This window comes from Anabrus simplex, chromosome 1 (assembly GCF_040414725.1).
Source record: "Anabrus simplex isolate iqAnaSimp1 chromosome 1, ASM4041472v1, whole genome shotgun sequence".
Lineage (NCBI taxonomy): Eukaryota > Metazoa > Arthropoda > Insecta > Orthoptera > Tettigoniidae > Anabrus > Anabrus simplex.
Window position 1 is genome coordinate 1,634,609,545 of NC_090265.1, and position 16,332 is coordinate 1,634,625,876.

At 38.3% G+C, this 16,332-nt stretch overlaps 1 protein-coding gene across 1 annotated transcript in view; it reads left to right on the forward strand.

Moving 5' to 3' along the window:
• The window catches only part of Gdh (glutamate dehydrogenase, mitochondrial), a 135,200-nt gene that overhangs the window by 118,512 nt on the left and 356 nt on the right, over nucleotides 1-16,332 (forward strand). Inside the window, exons 7-8 of the mRNA XM_067138328.2 lie at nucleotides 3,305-3,509; nucleotides 7,633-7,787. Of these exons, the coding sequence (XP_066994429.1) occupies nucleotides 3,305-3,509; nucleotides 7,633-7,787 (360 nt within the window). The remainder of the gene's footprint in view (nucleotides 1-3,304; nucleotides 3,510-7,632; nucleotides 7,788-16,332) is intronic.

Consider the following 16,332-nt stretch of genomic DNA (forward strand, 5'->3'; position numbering starts at 1 on the left):
GGCTGCAACAGCATGTTCAGTATTCATAATGGCTGCCAGCTGTGAGCAACACGTGTGTGATGCTGTGACGCTTGAGTACCCTGTGAAATACTTTGAAGCTAACAAAAGTGGAGAAAAATGAAGTAGGAAATCTAAACCAAATTGTTTTAAACGTTTACAGTAGCCTACAAGATTAGAATCCGCTGTGGACTGTGGAAGATGTGAAAAAGACCGCGTAGCTGACCAGCGTTTCTGTGTACAGTGTGTACGCCGCTCGCGTGGAATTTAAACTCCACGGAAAATCCAAGTCTCCAGCGAAAGGTCGATGTGTCAGCTCAGCACTCGCCGTAAGTAAAACAGGAAGGGCTTTAACACAGTATGGAAATATGATCCTTGGCGTATTCGATGATGATGATAATAATAATAATTTGTACTTTGCTTTATATTCGTAACCGCCCTCTACCTGCAGAAATGTTGTCATGAGGGGATCATGAGTTCATTTTTTTACCTTCCGAACGATGAGACTACAATATTTACAACATTCCTGGAAACATTGTATTTTGCAATCCCACTCACGGGTGGGTTTTTCAGCTTTTTGAACTTCGAGAAATTGCCACTGACAGTTGTTGCACGAGAGCGGAATCGTATACTTATGTTGTAAGTCTCCATGTGCCTCACACAAATTGCATTATGAAATAAAAATAAACCTTGCTTCTCTTGCCTCGGTATTCGTCAGTAATCTGTAGGTTTTACATGGTCAATAAAGGAATATAGGTATGGTACGTAATCCAAGTACAGCTGTGTGAAAGGAAGTGATTTCGTTTGATGCTTCACTATTTCAGAATGAAGTACTTGCCAGATAGATGCACGGCGTTAATGATAAGCTGGTTGTGGCGGAGATGGCAAACGGAGACAGGAAGGGGGAACAGGGGACGTGCTCACATGCGGAAGGATACTTTTCCTAAGCTCTTGAACTGAATTTTGGTATACCATGTCCTATTCAAATTATGTTGTCCTGAGGATGTTCGCCTTAACGTAACAATAATTACACATCTACCCTCACACATACCTTCGAGGATCATTTTAACCTAGCACTAATGAATGATATGAACGATAAGGAAACACATATATCAACAAGAAATATTTTCACTCGCATATCAAATTAAAGCATCACATGATATCTACACTACCTATAATTACTATCTCCATGAAGTGCTGCTCTTAACCTAACAGATATCATGGTTCGCATCCTTGTAGCCATGTGTGTGGTCAGTTCCTTACACGCCGCAAGCATATCGCTACCGTACTGGCCGAAAATCATAACGGAACGTGAATCTCGAATACAGTATTCATAATGTCGTGACAATAGATCAAATTATAATAGTCGACATAGCCTCGCAGTTAGTAATCAGCATTACAATTTCAGCATACACTTACATATGTAACATGCACATTCATTACATTGTTTGATTCCACAGCAAACAACACATCAAAATGGCACGCTCTTCGTAACGAATTACACGGTGAACTTTCACTACTACATCTCAAATTAATATCATGATTTTTCACTACACAGCACATTTTACCTTAAAATCATTAAAATACACATGAGCTCATCACAAGCTTCATTAGCATATCACGATATCACACCACACTGAATTATTTATTATCACCACAACTATCAACACTGCAGGCACTTAATACTCACGTGGCACACTCATCATTACTCATGTATTCATATCCTTCTCTAATACCACGAATGCCATAGTTTCGTGCTCATCATCATAACAAACATGCTGTGATCAATTGCTCGAAGAATGATTCGCCCTTGAATTCACAAAATTCACTATCTCACTATTAGCAAAAAATCGCATTTCCATTACCCATGCATTACCAACGTTTACATCGCAACAGATATGCCTAGATTGTATCTTAACACATGTCACACATGCTCGCATAAGCTCGTAAACCTTTCAGTAATTACAATACAACATAATGTAAACGACGAAGTCGACTTCCTTCCATAGATAATCATTCACGCACATGATACTGTGAAATTTATAACACCGCGTCGCCAAATGCGTATGTAAATAAATAGCTACAAGCCAAATAATTCAATATCCAATCGCTTATCGTGCACTTATTCTTACGTCTTAACGAACTACTTCAGGACATGTCTAAACACTACTATCTCACATTATAGCTACTAAGAAATATAACAAAATTAACCATGAAAAGGCATTATGAATATATGGATGAATACTGACGATGAATACTGACTTGTAGACCAGGGTAGAGGTAGCGCATGGTCTAAGTAATCCTTCCCCGTAACCACGCCATTGTCTCGGCTGGAACCTACTCTCACACTTTAGCTCTCCATGTTGTTTTCTTATGACCTGGGTTTATTTTTGGAATCATTATCACTTTCTCATGTAGATTGCACCTGAAACAAGCTAGCATTAGTTTACCATAGTCACATAGAATCATTATTATATTCAACAATACATACAGTCCTTGATATACGTAACTATTCACAAGATACCGACATTAATTTTTCAAGTATAGCGTTGGTTTCCATGTAATGGCTTGGCTCCGCGTAATTGCCAGTATTTCATTACTATTTGCCACTATTAACACGCATTTATAATGTACGTCGCATATTTCGACTTCTTTTCATGACTCAGATTGTATACACATCTATTCCCATCAATATACTCTTGCAATCTGCTTGCTTTAACGACGACCTTTTTCAAACGTCACATACATCGACTACACTCCAACAGCAAGCCAACAACAATGACAATGCTCTGTATTCCACCTTTCTCACTAGAACAAAGACATGGATACATAGGTGTCGCCACCGTCACTCTTACCAACTCTCTATTTTATCTTACATAACATTACCCTGTTTGCATTCCCTTTGGTTTCGTCTTGTCTTTATAATCTACACAAAGCTTAAATTTAACATTATATACATAAATTTACACATATTTGCGCTCAAAAATGAGTGTAAAGTCTCATCTTCAAGTTCACTTCCTTGCGTTGTCAACGTATATAAATGAATGCAGGTCCAGACTGTTCCGGCGCCATGTTTCCAGGCCTCGCATTCTCTGTCGTCACTCGCGCTGTCGCCCTCGTTCCACATGGAAACGGCACAGTACGTTCCGAGCTATCAGTAGAAAGATGGTGTGGATTCACATTAGTAGACGAATGAGTTTGAGTGGTGTTTTAAAAAGTAGGAAAGATCACAATATGAAGATAAATGCATATCATGATCTCGAATGAGTTCTGTCTAAATATTAAGAAATCTTTTTGTTTTTGACAGATCATTGCAGAAGCTGCCAACGGACCTACCACCCCTGCAGCTGACAAAATCTTGATTGATCGCAATATTCTAGTCATTCCTGACCTCTACATCAATGCTGGTGGTGTGACAGTATCCTTCTTCGAGTGGCTGAAGAATCTGAATCATGTCTCATATGGTCGACTTACATTTAAATATGAGAGAGAATCTAATTACCATTTACTGGGTGAGTTCTAGTGTTAAACTTATTTGTCCAATGTTGTCTATAAAAGTAAAATATGTATAACCTTGGAGATGTCTCATGAATACAATTGAAGTTTGTTACCACGTAACTGAAGTATAGCGAAAATAGCAAAATATCAGAAAATTTGAAACTGACTTGAGAAAAGAGACTGAAATTTAAAACAGTATCTGGAATGAAGAAAAACTTTTTTCTTGCAGATTATTCCACTCATATTTACTTTTTCTTCTATCAGATATGTAATTATCCTATTTTTATATTTTCATATTACCAAATTAACTGGATATAAAATAGGCATTCATTCTACATTAGTTTCATTAAATATCTTAAATTTGTGCAGTGGTATTGCCATTGTAATACATTAGTGGCTTAAGCTGTGTAGGTATATTGTACATCTCAGTGTGGTTTACTATACCTCTCATAGGGATCAATGAATCTTTATCTTCTCAGCACAGGATGATATTGGAATTTACAACGGTGCAATTAGAATTATGTAGACCATTTAATGTTCAAAATTTGGTTGGTTTTAGACAACACTGTAACAGTTCATATTTTAAACAGTGCTGAGGAATTGAATTGAGCTGCTGGTCAGAAGTTCAGTATCACAGATATAAAAGTGCTTGTTGTCAAAAGAGAAAAACTGTTCTTGCCAGTAGGTGTAGTAGAATAGTTTCTTTGAAATGCTTTGCTGTTTGTATTTATCCTTGGTGTTCCCTTCTGCTTTCCTCTGATGAATACTATGGAGTCTTGATAATATGGTTATTTCTTATTTCATTTCTCTTCTTTTGCTTATCATTCTTATGTCCTTCAATTGTCACCCTATAATTTGAACCAGCTTTGCAAGTTTTATCATTCACCTGTAAATAACTATCCTGTAACTATACTCCAAATCATATTCCATATTTTTACTGGTGTTGCAAGACTGTTTTGTCACTACCTTACATTCTGTTTTGGTTTCATTATTCTGTCACTGTGATCTGGGGATCACCTGTTTAGTTTACAGAGCATCTTGAATAGTAGGCCATTCAACTGTCATGAAACAATCAAAATAAATAGTTGTTAGTTATAATGTTGTTGCAGTATGACTTTCTGGGATTGAGAAGTTACATGAGTTAAATGGTTGAATTGCTATGAAGAAGATTGTGAAGTAATTGTTCACCAGCATCTAATGAACTCATCAGCACTTTAGATAAAATTATGTGGTTTAAGATATGTGTTAAAATAACCCATTCAAGTTCTGACAATGGCCACATAACTTTGTTGGTTTATGAAGGATTGGTTGGAGACTATAGCTACCATATCACAGGAAACTGAGGGCAATCCCTTCAGAGGTTTTCCCAATATAGCATGAGGATGATATCAAATATCATAACCTGTTGTAATTGTCGTATCAATAGAAAAATGAAGAAAACTGTTTTAAGAATGATAAAAGTCTTTGTTGTTCCCACTTGATGAAGAAATTAATATTTTAGTGGCTTTGTAGTGTAGTTGGTTGGCTTTTAAAAGCTTAAATGGAACATGTTCCCCACCACCATGACTTCTTTCAATAGATAGAGATGGACAGACCAATGACCAGTTTGGAAACAATACACTTGCGTTATTTTGCATGAATTATTTGTACAGGTTACCAAGGTAGGCAGTAATTTAGCTTTCTATGAGATTACAGTGGAACCTCGATTTTCCATTTTTGGAGGGACCACCGAAAAAAATGTACAACACGGGAAAACGGAAAATCCAGGAATGAATGAACCATGAACAATTTGGCTAAGCATCACAAAAAAGAAATATGTATACTTAAAATCTTACAAACACCCCTAAACCAAACCAAACCAAACTACAGCCCCTATGGGCCTTCCACCTACCAAGCGACCGCTGCTCGGTCCGAAGGCCTGCAGATTACGAGGCGACGCTTGGTGAATGTGACGAATACTCTCGCCCGTTATTCCGGGCTCTCTAGACTGGGGTCGTCTTCTCACCATTAGATAGTGCCTCAATTAAAGGTACTCGTAGAATCAGTGAACCTGGAACCAGCCCTCATATCCAGGTAAAAATGCCTGACCAGGCCGGGAGTCGAACCTGGGTCCTCCGGGTGAGAGGCAGGCAAGTTCGACCGTGGGGCCGGTTTCAAACATTAATTACCGGTACGCAACTTAAAAGTCTCGAAACTTTACATTCAGTTTTACCGGGGAAACTTCGTCAGTTTCCTCTGAAAACTTCTTTCAGTTCAGCAACTTTGATCGGTCAAATTGTTCGAAAAACCTAATAACATCAAGCCAAACAATCGACCACAAGTATTTTTTAATTCTCTAATCTAATAAAATACAGCACATTGGATACAAAAGCACCCAACATGATTGCGAAATCCTTTTTTCTTTAAATCTTCCATTGTAATTTGGTCACCGGTGTACTGTTCGTAGTCAGTTTGTAGAAATCTTGTACCGCGCAAATTAGGCCTGCAGCCTGCATTGACTTTTAAAGGTTTTGTTGAACTTGAGAATATTGTTTCTAATGTAAATATCGATTCTCAAGTTTTCGAATGCATTATATTCAAATATGTCCGTCACTAATCACGATCAAATTGGATAAAGAGAAAAAATATCAGCAAAACTTCTGAATTTATGGATATTCACGACCTTGAGCTCAGCTGGAAAGCGTGCTCGCTGTCCTAGTTGGTACGAGTGGGAAATGATGCAAAGTTTTTACATGTAACGTGCACAAATAAAACTACTGCGGTTTCAACATTTTGACGCAATAATGTGAAATTCCTAGTCTTACACTGGGACCAAAACAGTAATAGGTAATCCCAAAACCTTCCATGGCTTTATGTATGTAAGGTGCAACATCTGTTCTGGTCTCGATAACGCAATCATATACGATAATATTAAAATACTAACTTTGTGTTACTTACGAAGGAGCAGTTTAGATTCCTGCCTGAAAGCTCAGTGCCTATACAGTGCCCTGAGGGAAGTGCCGAAAATCTGTTCGGCGATACACTCGGGGGGGGGGAAGTAAACATCTAACCCTGGACATAATGTAGACATTGTAGATGCTTTGCAAGTACGAACATTTGACGAAACTCGTTCCGTCTTCAAGTAGAGCTGGAAAATTCTAAATTCCCATGGAGGAAATTAGATATTTTTCACCAATAGAGCATGTCAAAAATGTCAAACATATCAGATGTAAGGCTTTTCAGGAGTTTGCTCTATTAACCAGCTAGGCGGGCAATAATTCCATTGTGGAGATTTATCTCCCGTATGCAGTTATCAGACTGTGCCTCTTAAGGGCTTCTGATAAGTTCACCTGCATACACCCCAGCGTCAGTGGGTAGGTTCTGACACATCCCACTCTGATGAGTCTAGTGTCAGACCTAAGACGAAACGCTGGTTAATAGAGCAAACGCCTGAAAAGCCTTACATCTATCTGATATGTTTTTGACATTCAAGTAGAGCTGTCGAAATGCGCTCTGTCTCCTTCCAGTTGTTTGTGGACACACTCTGCTTTATGATTTTGATTCTCTAAACAATACCACCAGAATGCGATGCCAAGATGGTCCCTTATGCAAGTTCACCGCCGATCGCTTTTCCGCTTCCTCAAATTACCGCAATGAGTGAACGTTAACACTAAGATCCACAAGTATGCTGTAGCCGTCCTTTCGTGAGATACAGTTTCTTGAAAAACGCGCGATCGAGGATTTAGCGTTGATGGGACTGAAATTTCTGAACGGTTGATACAGGAAATCGTTTCTTCAAGGAACGGATAAGGCAGGATTTTTACAGCGTGGCTTAATTAGGATGCTCGCGGGACCACATAATTTCAACGGATAATACAGAAAAACGTAGTTTCCGGGAACGTATAATCGAGGTTCTACTGTACTAACATTACCCATTCCAGTTCTGGCCAAATAAATGTTACTAGCTTATGGAAGATTGTACAGGAACTGGCTACCTTATCTCCAGTAAACTAGTTTCTTAGACAGTTTCTTAGACCTTCAAAACATGAGATATTACAAAGTTCCTAATCTTATGACCACCAGTTCACTGTTCTTGTTGGGAAGTTCTTTGATTTCTACAGACTGTTAACATTAATTGTTCATTATTCTCATTTACAGAGTCTGTCCAAGAATCTTTGGAGAGGAGGTTTGGACGTGTTGGTGGCCGTATCCCTGTTACACCATCTGAAGCTTTCCAGAAGCGTATCTCTGGTGCTTCCGAGAAAGACATTGTCCACTCTGGTCTTGACTACACCATGGAACGCTCTGCTAGGGTAAGGACCATAACAAGAAAATTTATTTATTTATTTATTTATTTATTTATTTATTTATCTTATCAGTTCTCAGAAATATTTCTCCAGATTATTTGTTCAATTGGTCCTGCAAGCATCCTAATTAAATTGTATATTAAAAAATCCCACATTAGATGTTCCTCAAAGAAATGGTCCAGAAATTGCAGTCCGATCACTACTAAATTTTGGATAGTGTTTTTCAAGAAACTATATTTCACGAAAGGACTGGTATGTTATACTTGGATTTAATGTTCCATCATTGCAGTAATTAGAACAAGTACTGAGGAATCGATCAGCGGCGAACTTGCTTGAGGGACCATTTTCATATTTGCCTGGTATTGTTTAGGGAACCATGGAAAACGTAAAGCAGAGTGATTGCAACAGTTGGAAGGAGACAGAGCGATTCAGACAGCTTTACTTGAAGACTGAAAGAGTTTTGTCAACTGTTCATATTTGTAAAAGAAAATCTACATTATGTCCAGGGTTAGATGTTTATTTTTGGCAGACTTTTTACAGTTGTCACCAAGCAGTTTCCAGCACTTCTGTCAGGGCACTGTTCACTGGGCTTTCAGACAGGTATCAAACTTGCTCCTTTCTAACAAGAGCCTAGTATTTTAACACATTGATGACAGGCTCCGAATGGAGGCTGCTACCTCATGTAGACAGGATAGTTAGTCTCCAAGAAAGATATTACACTGCTGCACTCAATCTACTGTGTTGGTTAGTAGTATTTGCAGTGTGATACCTTTCAAAGCAGTACAGTTTGTGAATACATTCAGTAGTTTTTCTAGGCACAGTATAATAGGAATGCCCTGTTTGCTCCTTTAATATATGTATTGTATTCAAGTATGGAAGGATTTCTCTTTATGGGTACTCCTCATGTAGTGTTTGCCGTTGATCATTAGAAATGTCCAATTCACTCTCACTCGGCACCTATGATGCTGGTCTGCACATAATCACAAATATCTGTATCCGTCAGCAATCGAATGTGCCACTGGTGGAAGTGGAAGTGACATTCGCACTGTAGCTCCAGGGAATAGTTATACTTATCCAATATTTTGTTAAATACATGAAATTTTAAATAAAGAAGGAAAGATGTAGCTATAACTATAGTTTATATTCCATGACTACACCGTTTGAAACTCATAATCCCTCCCACAATTGTATGAATGATCAAGGAAATAAGAGGTGCATAAAAGCCAAAATTCTCGTAGCCTATCACCTACTGTCAGCTGATAAACTACGATAATTCTTAGGGCTTAGTTACCTATGTGGCACATCTGATAATGAATCTGCGTATAAATGTTGAAATATTTTGTCGTCACATAAGGCATGTTGCCATGGACGTTCCGTCTTGACAATTGTCTCTAGGAATGTGTGTAAGACCACCCATGTATATAGGTTGTTTTCATAGTTACAGTGATAGTAAAACTGGAAGAAAATATTGGTACTAATATCAGCAATCCTACTACTCCATATGATGTCGAATAGTTCAAACTCTAGCTAACAGACAGCACAACAAGCTGGAAACTAAGCCAGTATGTAAAAACAGAGATCTCTTGGGTTGATCTTCAATGTGTTAATATGATTGGATACCTTTGATAATCATACTTATGGAGCATTCTGCACCAGACTAACAATGGCAGTGGATGGTAACATCTTGTGAGAAGAAGCTTTTAAGAAACACAGAAAGAATGGGTGTTGAAATTTTTCATCTTCAGATGGATGGATTTCCTGGTTTAAGGAGCCTCACGGCATCTTAATACAGAAAGCTTGCTGGTGAGTGTACTGTACCATCCCAGTTGGTGGTTTAGCTATGGAGAAATGGAAAGAAAATCTCCAAAAGGTGGTTGAAGCATATGAACTGAAGGACATCTACAATGCAGATGAAACCTGCCTTTTTTTTTTTTTTTTTTCAATTGCTTACCAGATTGCAGGCTAGCACTTAAAGAAGTCCTGGAGGGAAAATGCAAAGGATGGCATGATTTTGTGATAGATCAGACAAGCGTATCCCTGTCATAGGTAAAGCAGTAAAACAAAGATACTTAAAGAATATCTGTGACTTACCAGTGTGGTACTATGCAAACAGTAAAGTCTAAATGATACCAACATTTTTTTTTAAATTTCTTCCCGGACTGGATGATTCTGTGGATGCCCAAGTGATAGTTTTGTTTCTAGATAATTATGCTGCCTACTCACTGTAACATTTCTTTCTTGAGAAATGTGAAAGTTATTTTCTATACCCAGAACTGTACCAGTGTCCTCCAGCCTCTAGATGCTGGGATGATGTAAGTGCTTCAAAGGAAGGTATGAAAAACAGCTGGTACAAGGGACTGTGTATGTTGGATGCCAAGGAAGAGGTGAAGATGACATCTTCAGTATTCTACAGGCAATCCACTTTGTTGTTTCAACATGGTGCCACATTTTTCTCACCACACTTAAAGCTGTTTTCATGTGTGGCTTTGTCAGAAGCACAGACATGAATGACACCATCCACCAGTGAAGAACTTTGGTGAGGACTGAGATAAGCTCATGCCAGTGGATGTTAATTGACACGTACTGTACGCAGCAGTCTATAGTGAGCATGCCACTTGCAGCATAATGACCATATAACAGCTGTTACTATGCTACTGCTGGAACTAGTGCAAGCACTTACAAGAGATTGTGAACAAGGGGATGATGAAGAGGAAATTGAACCTCTGCCTAAGTTTGCCAGAGCATTAGCTGCTTTCAACAAAATTTGCACCTACATCTCCACATATGAAACAGATGGCAGCGAATCGCAGAATGATGTAAATGCTGAGGTAGCACTGTACAGTGTTAAGACAAATCAAAACAAAAAAATCTTTAAGGATTTTTTTTTTCTTCACTAGAAAGTGACTATTCTGTGGCTGAAGAAATGTCTTATAATATGGCAGTCTAAGTAATGTTTTTGTTTACTTTTTTATTTGCTGTGTTACGTATCTGTTGGTGACACTTCATTTTTATGAATGTGTGGCCATTTCAGTAAGATTTCTTTGATTTTTTGTGTTTTTTTGCATTTGTGATTGGTGATCACTCAGATGACTGGACCCGTTATGTCGTATGGTTATTTACATATCTTCAGTAATGTTTTTAACTATGGGTACGTTCACTTTAATTGCACTATTAATTGTGCTTATCGTGGAAGCCACACTTCTGTTGGTTTGTCAGCTAAAAAATATGGAGGATACTGAGGCCTAAAGCCTCTGATGGGGCAACCGTGAAGTTAATTGCATTGATAAGAATCAAATGAAAGAGAATAAACTAACCAGAGAGTAACTAGTCAGGGATGCAGTTATCCCCATCAATTTTAATGCTTATAAGAACAAGCAATAAAGGAAATCTAAGAAATTTGGAAAAGGGAAGAGTTCAAGGAGAGGAAATTAGAAAGCCAAGACTTGTGGATTTTAATTTACTGGAGTCTTCAGAAGATCTAGAGAAATTGCTGAATGACATGAATACAGTCTTGGAGAGTAATACATGATCAAAATAAATCTCAAACAGAAGTAATGGAATGATGTTGGGTGATGAAGAAAATGAGATTTTGTGATTCGAAAAAAAGTATGTATATTATCTACTGTAGATAATAAATAACCAATTATGTTTAACGTAAAGAAGACATTAGACATGATTCAGATAAGTTATTTATTATCATTATCATCATCATCATCATCATCATCATCATCATTTCCCTTTATCCAGCTGTAGCCGGGTAGGGACAAATATGGTTCCTGTCCACTTTCTTCGGTCTTTCCACCACTCCTCCTCCAACACTGTGTCCCAGTCCAGGTTTCTTTCTATAATGCTGCGTTGGATGGTATCCTTCCATCTCAATCGTGGTCGTCCACGGCCTCTCCTTCCTTGGATTTGCATTTCCATCACCTTTTTTGGCATTCTTTCGTCGCTCATTCGCTTTATGTGCCCAAACCATCTTAGTCGGCTCTTCTCTATTCTATCATTCATTTTTTCCACTCCAGTTTCTTCCCGGATTTTCTCATTCCTTATTTTGTCTCTTCTACTCTTCTGTATCATACTCCTCAAGAACTTCATTTCGGCTGCCAGTATTCGATTCTCATCCTTCTTTGTCATTGTCCAAGTTTCTGCTCCGTAAGTTGTTATGGTACGTAATACATTTTGTACATAGTATCCTTTGCTTCCGTTGGCACATCTTTGTCCCACAACATGTTTCTTACACTATGATAGAAACAACTTCCAGCTTGAATCCTTTTACTAATCTCAGCATCCAGTCGAGCATTCTCCATTAATTCACTCCCCAGGTATTTAAACGTTTCCACTACTTCCAGGGGCTTGTCTGCAAGTCTAATCTGACCTTTCCCTTCTTTCTCCCCTCTAGTCATAACAAGAGTTTTACTCTTTTCGACACTTATTTTCAATCCACATTTTTCGATCTTCCCATTCACCACATTCAACTGTTCTTGAACCTTCCTGTCGTCTTCTCCCCAAATCACAATATCATCTGCAAATAACATCATGTTCATTTCTCTTCCTCCATATGCTGCTTTTGCTGTTCTCATTTATTAACATAAAGTCCAAAAATATTTCATGTGATTGTATTAAATAAATTTACATTGGAATGTTAATCAGTAAATGTGCATATCTTATGCCATACATGAGTCAGTTTAGTATGCTTGCTTGTGTGCAGTAGTTCAGCCATCAGACTTTCATGTTGCATGGTATATGTTTAGCTGGAGCAGTTTGTGACAAGACTACTGGGTTATTTACTGTATTGAGGGCTACAGTGTTTAAACGACAGCACATGCAGAGTATAGAAAGACTTTGTCGGGTAAGAAGAATGCTAGATGATAATTAGTCCTATGCAAGAGGGATCACCAAACATTAAAGAAGATTGTCTACAAAGCTCTGTTACACTATTCCAGTAAAAATGACATCAAAGTTTGGTGAACGATTGGAAAATATTTTCCACAAAACCAATTCAGAGGGAGCTTCTTAAACCCAACATTCAAGGCAGAATGGAATTCCTAAACCTCTCATTAACTCGACACAATCAGTCGTCGGATGATATGAATATCAGGGTATTAATTTCTCTCCTGCAGTTCTTTAATTATCTGCGTGCTCTGTGCAGATGTCTTTGATGGCTTTGCAGACCAATCCTGGCAAGAAACATGCAGCCACATCAATTGTACTTAATGGAAGTTGGAGGACGTGGCTGGGTCTGGGTAGTTTACATCTCTGATGTCTTCGACATTTACGTTCAAATCGTGCAACAGCAGCTGAAGTGGTCCTGCGCCAGAGAATAAGATTTTCTGCAATGGCACACAAAGTACACAGATCAATGTTTGTGCTCCGCAAGATCTTCCCGAGTCGATCCATACAATGCTTCAGAGGAGCACGACTAGGTCTCCTACCTGTACTATACAGGGTTTGTTGAGGAAGTCGGTATTCCCCAAATGCTGAACATGCCCAATACATCTGAGTTTGTGACCGAGGATACCCTTTATACTGTTCACTTTTGCCCTCTCAAGAGCTATTATGTCTGGTATGCAGTCATTCCATTTGATCTGAGCTTTTGTTGGTGGAAGCATTCTAGTTTCTTGATATCATGGTGATAGTCTTTCACATCCGTAGAGCAAGGTGGAGATGACAACTGCTCGATACAGCATCACTAGTGTATATTCTTCGATGTTTATTCAGGAAAACTCCATGGGGGAGACGTCCAAAAACTACATGGGCAGCACAAATTCTGTTCTCCATGTCCTTCTCCGATGAACCGTTGGTTAAAGAATACTTCCAAGGTAGAGCAAGTGACGTACTTGTTCGAGAGGTGTGTTGGAGATGGAAAAATATTGAAATTTGGGAAGGCAGTTCCAGGAGCTGGCTCTGCAAGCACTTCATTTTTGGAATGTTGGACAGGCCAAATTGTGCATATGTCCTAAAGCAGTTAACTGACAGTTGCAGCACATCAAGTGTATAAGCTGGAGAAGCAGTGGAATCTGCATATTGCAGTTCAGTTGCACGAGTGAGACTTGTAAGCCTTTCCGATTGAAATCTGGATTATAGTCCCCCATCAAATCTATACTTAAGTTCCACACCTATTCTGTTTTGAGGTGACTAAGGTGTGCAATGAGCATAAGGCATGAACTTCTGATGGCAGAAGAGAGTAAGTCTGCTGGGTTGACTGTGATTGTTTAGACATTAAGGCACATTCGTGTATGGCAAACACCCTAGAGATGTGCTCTCCAGTTTGCCTGCTGCGTGCTTCCTGCTTTGAAACATAGTTGTGGGTCTGTAATGGTTGAAGATGCACTGTTGCGGCATTTCTCTTGGTCCTATTATTATTTACGAAGGAAAATTATTGCCAGTGACCATGTGAATGTTTCAGGTATTTGGGTGTATTCTTTGGTTCAGAGGGCGCAATCTTTCAGGATGACAATGTGCCAGTAAACGCAGCCAGTGTTGTTTAATTTTGGTTAGAGATGCATCAAGATGATCTTCAATGTATTCTATGGCCTGCTTAATCTCTCTACTTAAACATCATAGAAGTATTGTGGGCAGTTTTAAATTTAAATTCAAGACTGAAAAACAATTTCTTACTCAACATTTTGAAGCAATTAAGTAAAGCTTTTTGTGAAGAATGGTACCAGATTTCACTTAAGACTGCTGAGGGTTTGTACGAATCTATTCCACAATGCATACAAGCTGTAATACATGTCGAAAGTGGTCCAATGCCATATTAGGAACAAAATGTGTAGCCTTGTGTGGTATTTCCATTTCAGGTCTTTTTTTTTTTTCTCCCAATGCTCAATGTTCTTTCCTCTGTTTGCATTTGTATGGAAACTGTAATGTTAACAACATGGAGAGGAATGGTAACAGGAATGCGTTTTCAAGAAGGTTTGATATGATTCAGAAAATGCTGGGGCCCACTATTCTAGTTTCCTCTACAGTAGGGAAGACATTTTTGTTACATGGCTGTTTACTGTAGGCAATATTCAAACAGCAGAAAACTTATCAATAGTGTTTAAAAAGAAATGGATGTCGAGCAACCTCAATCACTTCATGTTGGTACATACTTACTGTTGAGAAACAAGAGACTTGCATATGAACTCTTTTTTTTCTAACCTTTTATGTTCCTTTTGCCACTTTAACCCTTTGGCACTCAACCAATATGCAGGGGTTTGCTCGAAGACACTCAGACTAATTTTTGTGATTTTCCAAAGCAAATTACAAAAATTCAACGCGTAAACAGTTTAACACACATTAAAATAAAATAAATCACACTAATACCTGAAACTATGAGCATTTCAGAAATGAATATACCTAGGACGTATTGTTATTGGTTAAGCCCAAAAAAAATTATTAAATTTCGAAAATAAATTAAAAAAATTAAATTATGGTTTTCAGTGACAGAAAAATCAGACATTATTGAGTCTTCCTTCTTTACTTTTAGACGTGAAAGAGCATTTAATTCTGATTAATTTGTTATCAATATGATGTGAGTGCTGCAATTCACTCATGAAGCATTGCACAAAGTTATTCAGTGTACATGTAACGGTCATCGATATCAGGTCCTCGCGGTCCGATGCATGGTGAGCAGTTACGATCGTGTCACTTCCCACATAATGGGAATTACTTTCGGAGAAAGGTCATTATTGCTGTCTATATCGTCTGAAAATTCAAGGATATCGGCCTCATTCGGCCTTGAATATGGCCTAGCCATTACGATAAAAAGATGACGCAAGCACGTGCAACAACGGAGTTATGAAAAGGAGTAGAATTGTAGTTTACGAAGTACATCGAACACACGATATACCAAAGGAATGAAATAAACTATAAACAAAACTCATAGCAAGATCAACTTGTTGTATTCATAAGACAATCAAAACAGATCCACGCAATAACAGCTTCAAGTAACCACAACATAAACATTCACGGTCAACATATTCCATTTGTAGAAAATAAAAGAATTTTGTAGGGCTGGTGGATATATCTGTTGAGTTAAACGCAAATTAAACCCTTTAAGGTACCGTCACGATCAACTGTTACGATTTAACAGCTACGCAAATGACCAAAATCCGTAAATAAGACAGAGCCGATGTATCGGCGCCGTGAGCTTTCTCGCCATAACCTCTCGCGCCGATAGATCGGCGCGCTGAGTGCGAAAGGGTTAAGAATGATGTCAAAAAAAAAAAAACAACCACCCACCTTTGTCTTCCTGATGAAGTTGGGAAATGTAAAGTGTAGAGAAAGATCATCTTGAACAACTAAGGTTGTTAAGGGGAGAGCTCATTTATGAAGACAGCAGTGTGTGTTGTCATCCTTTCATGTTGATGATTGTCTCCACTGTGTTGCTCTCTCTACACACACTGACATGCATTGTGTATATTCTGAACCCTCTTTTCTAGCTTCCTTTCTTTGCTTGTTTCTTGTATGGTTATGGAATAGTTTTTATTTATTTTAAGATTGTTTTTCTTTTATGACTGCAAATACTGTACTAATAATGAAAATGTTTAAAGTATTTCTTTTTTTT